The sequence below is a fragment of the Malurus melanocephalus genome, unplaced genomic scaffold (assembly GCF_030028575.1).
Source record: "Malurus melanocephalus ecotype Western Australia unplaced genomic scaffold, MMel_1.1 scaffold_1167, whole genome shotgun sequence".
Taxonomy (NCBI): domain Eukaryota; kingdom Metazoa; phylum Chordata; class Aves; order Passeriformes; family Maluridae; genus Malurus; species Malurus melanocephalus.
In genome coordinates, this window is record NW_026624399.1 from 75,307 (window position 1) to 79,483 (window position 4,177).

Consider the following 4,177-nt stretch of genomic DNA (forward strand, 5'->3'; position numbering starts at 1 on the left):
CTCGACCCCTCCCTGCCGGGCAGCAGGAGCAGAGCTCAGGGCTGATGTCAGACATCAGGAAAAGGTTTTTATCCTTTAATCGAGACAKGGAAGTGTCTGCCTTGAGGACAGAYRTGCCCAAACTCTCCCACTTTTGTCTGGAAGCAGGCTGGTAAAGTGAAGTGGGATCTCAGCAGGATTCTCAGTTTGCCCACAGCAGGGCAGGAAAAGGCTCACAGGCTCCCCAAAAGCAGCAGGGAGCCGAGCAGGGCAGGGTGGCACAAGGACATTGTGGTGGCCCTGGTGGCACGGCCACGCTGTGCCCTCTGCTGGGGACACRGCCCGGGAACGCCGGCCCTGCCAGCCCCGACCATGCCAGGAAAGCCACTCCAACACGGGATTTGGGGTGTCTGGAGGACAGAACAGACCCGCTCGGAGCTCACAGGGCTGTCACATCACCCCCTGTGCTCCCAAGGGTGACAGGAGGGACACCCTGACAGAGGCAGCATTTCGGGAGCGCCCTGGGTCAGCCACGCCGCACCTCCCCGGACAGGGCAGCAATTTGCTGTCCCTGTGGTTTGGCCGGACACGTCACTGCYGGGCACTGCACGGGATTTTCCAGCCCTCCCCAATTAAAAGCTCCATCAGAACTGGACAGCAGGGACATGCCAGGGTGCTCATTCTGCAGCCCAGCCTGGATGGGAGGGGAAGGTTTTGGGGTGCTGCTCGCCCTTCCYGGGGTGCTCTGACCACACCTGAGGGTGCCACATGCCAACTGTGACCTTCAGCACTGGATGGTGACACAAATCCTGACGGGTCTGGTGAAATCCCCAAGGAACAAATGGATTCAACAACAAATCCAGACCAGGATTAAACCAACCGAGACCCCCCGACCCTGTGTGGCCAACACCTCCCTCGCTCCTGCTGGGGCCATTTCCTGGCACTGCGTTTTGATTTCTCCCCAGGCTCCAGTCCTGCAGCTGATCATTAACTGACAGGAAATTCCTGACCCACAGCTCGCCCTGCCCGGTGCCGGACCGAGGTCTGGCTGCTGCCAGCGCCCCGTGATTCACTCTYGGGGCTGCTCAGCGAGTTTTGTGGGGACTCAGCCCTGCTCCACTTCCCTCAACCGCAGCACCAACTGCCCGGGCCACCCAAGGAACCTGGAGTGACCACGATCATCCCCAGGGATGGCCAGAGCACGGAGGGGACAGCAAAGAGTCCAGGAGCAAAGGTCAGCAAGGGAACCTCACACAGTGCAGATAAAAAACCCACCAGCCCGGCCCTGCATCCCTCCCCAGGCCCTGGGGGCTGTTCCAAAATTCCCTGCACTGAGCTGGGGACAGTCCAGGGGCTTTCAGCCTTCCAGGGGACAGGAACATTTATAGGGACACAGACAGGACAGGGGTTTCATCCTTCTAAGGGATAGGAAGGTTTATAGGAATACAGGCAGGACAGGGATTTCATTCTTCCATGGGGACAGGAACATTTATAGGGATACAGACAGGACAGGGTTTTCAGCCACCCATGGGAACAGGAGGGTTTATAGGGACACGGACAGGACAGGGATTTCATCCTTCTAGGGGATAGGAAGGTTTATAGGGACATGGACAGGACAGGGATTTCAGCCTTCCAGGGAACAGGAGGGTTTATAGGGACACAGAGAATAGGGACACAGACAGGACAGGGTTTTCAGCCTCCCATGGGGACAGGAAGGTTAATAGGGACACGAACAGGACAGGGATTTCAGCTTCCAGGGGCATAGGAAGGTTTATAGGGACACAGACAGGACAGAGTTTTCAGCCTCCTATGGGGACAGGAGGGTTTATAGGGACACAGACAGGGTTTTCAGCCACCCATGGGAACAGGAGGGTTTATAGGGACACAGACAGAGTTTTCAGCCTGCCATGGGGACAGGAGGGTTTATAGGGACACAGACAGGACAAGATTTCAGCCTCCCATGGGGACAGAAGGATTTATAGGGACACAGACAGGACAGGACATGGCAGAGCCCCCAGCTCAGCAGGACACGGGCAACACACACTGCCATCTCACCTTGTTTGAGGGCTCCAGTTTCAAGGCCGCCTTCAGGATGGGAATGGCCTCCCTGTACTCTCCCTGCTGTGCCAGCACCTGCAGGTGACACACAGGTGACACACAGGTGACAACACTGAGACCTGTCCCTCAGTCCCTGCCACGCCGTGGGGAACACACAGACCCCGTGCTCACCTTGCCCTTTCGGAACAGAGCCTTGATGTTCCCGGGCTGGTGCTCCAGCACGAGATTACASGACTTGAGAGCTGCTTTGAAATGATCCAGCTTGAGCTGCGAGGCCGCYAGGTTGTTGAGACACTTCACCTTCACATCCAGCAGCTCGGCCTCCTCATCYGGGCTGAAATCCACTGCACACCCCGGGCTGGTCACAATGGGACTGGGATGGGGACAAGGACATTTCTACGGGGTGGGGATGGGTACCTTTAGARCTGGAGCCCGCGATCCTGAGGGCGATGTCGTACGAGTTGATGGCCAGCACGTAATCTGCCTGCTGGTAGAAGAAGTTGCCGCGCTCCCGTTTGCGGTTGGCCAGGCGGATTTTCTCCCGGCCGCTCAGCAGCTCCAGGTCCGGCGCGTCCCGAGCGTCCAGCAGCTCCACCTCCAGCGTCAGGGATGAGTTGGGGGGGATGTCAGGGCTCCTGCACAAAGCCATGGGATCCCTGTCACCTCTCAAATGTTGGGTTTAGTGCTGCAACTCAGAAATCCGAGCCAGGGAGGATTCCTGAGGTGGGGAATGATGTGGATTTTTCCGCCRTGGTGGGGAAGGGGAGGTTCCCCAGCCCGTTTGGGACCACCCTGCTCCACCAGGAGCCTCCCAGCTCACCTGCCCTGAGCTCCGTAGCAGTATTTGGCTTCTGACACAATCAGCGCCGTCTCCCCCATCTCCAGGAGCTGCACACACAGGTCCAGAGCCTGCAGGGGACAGCACAGAATCGGAAAAATTGAGCARTTCCAACAGCTTCCACCAAATCAGGCTGCCCCAAGCCCTGTCCAGMTGGGGARGGAGCAGGAGCAGKGGCAGAGGGGACACTCTGACCCACAGATGGATGTCACCGACCCCAACCCTCCCTGTGCCCCCCGAGAGGGCAGTGACACCAGCTGAGGTCACCTGCAGGACATCGCAGTCCCCCAGCGTGAAGGTGAGGGCAGGATCCTCATCCACCACGGTGCCATCCTCCAGCGTGGCCTTCAGGCGGATTGTCACGTCCTGTCCCTTTCGGGGCCGGCTGTCCACCCCCCGACCCGGCACCAGCGTCTTCTTCTTGAGCAAACCATTCCCTGGGCACGGGGAAACCGGAGGCGCGTCGGGACACGCCGGGGCCCGGCCTGCACGGCACCGGCAGCACCGAGAGGCCCCGGAACCGAGCGCATTCCCGGCCGGGGCTCTCACCCAACACATCGAGCCATTCGGGGTCCCCGGCCGCGTCCCCCCCGCTCTGCTCCGGGGGCTGCGCGTCCTCCCGCGGCGGCACCGGGGGCCGGCCCACGTCCTCCAGCGGGGGCAGCTCGCTCAGGTCATCATCATCCTCCTCCTCCTCCTCCTCCTCCAGGACCTCGAAATCCTCGGCCGTGTCCAGCGGAGCCGCGTCGGCCGCCGCTGCCGGCTCGGTGCCGGTGTCCGCCCGGCCCGGGGAGCCGCTCCTCGCTTCCTCCCCGCTGGACGCCATCGCGGCGGAGCAACCTGGAGCGGGGAGAGAGGACGGCGATCGGGCCTGCTCTTACCGGGAGAGAGACGYTCCGCCGGCCCGGGGAGCGCCGGGACCTTCCGGGGGCGGGCGATGCGCAACGGGACAGCGGAGCGACTCCGGAGCGGCGGGGAGGGCTCGGTGCCGGCGGGGGCGGGGGCTCGGTGCCGGTGGGATGGGGTCGGTGCCGGTGGGATCGGGGGGTCCCGGTGGGATCGGGGGGTCCCGGCCCCGCTCCGGTCCCGGCCCCGCGCCCCCCGCCCGCCCCACGTGACCGCCGCGCGCCCCCCGCCGCTCCCACCTGGCCCGCGAACGCGCGCGCCCAGGCCCCGCCCCCTCCGCTCCTATTGGCTGAGCTTCGCCCACCGCGCGACGCCATTGGGCGGGCGGGACGCTCGTCAGGCACGCGCGCGCGGCGCTCCCGGCGCCTTAAAGGGACCGCGACCGGCGGGGCGGGG

At 62.8% G+C, this 4,177-nt stretch overlaps 1 protein-coding gene across 1 annotated transcript in view; it reads right to left on the bottom strand.

Annotated features, from left to right (window-relative positions):
- The window catches only part of FKBP8 (FKBP prolyl isomerase 8), a 6,581-nt gene extending 2,717 nt beyond the window's left edge, over positions 1 to 3,864 (bottom strand). The window contains exons 1-6 of the mRNA XM_057387285.1: positions 3,425 to 3,864; positions 3,143 to 3,312; positions 2,858 to 2,946; positions 2,455 to 2,672; positions 2,209 to 2,381; positions 2,002 to 2,112 (exon numbers count right to left, since the gene is read on the bottom strand). Of these exons, the coding sequence (XP_057243268.1) occupies positions 2,002 to 2,112; positions 2,209 to 2,381; positions 2,455 to 2,672; positions 2,858 to 2,946; positions 3,143 to 3,312; positions 3,425 to 3,701 (1,038 nt within the window). The 5' untranslated portion in view covers positions 3,702 to 3,864. The remainder of the gene's footprint in view (positions 1 to 2,001; positions 2,113 to 2,208; positions 2,382 to 2,454; positions 2,673 to 2,857; positions 2,947 to 3,142; positions 3,313 to 3,424) is intronic.
- Positions 3,865 to 4,177: the final 313 nt, after the last annotated feature.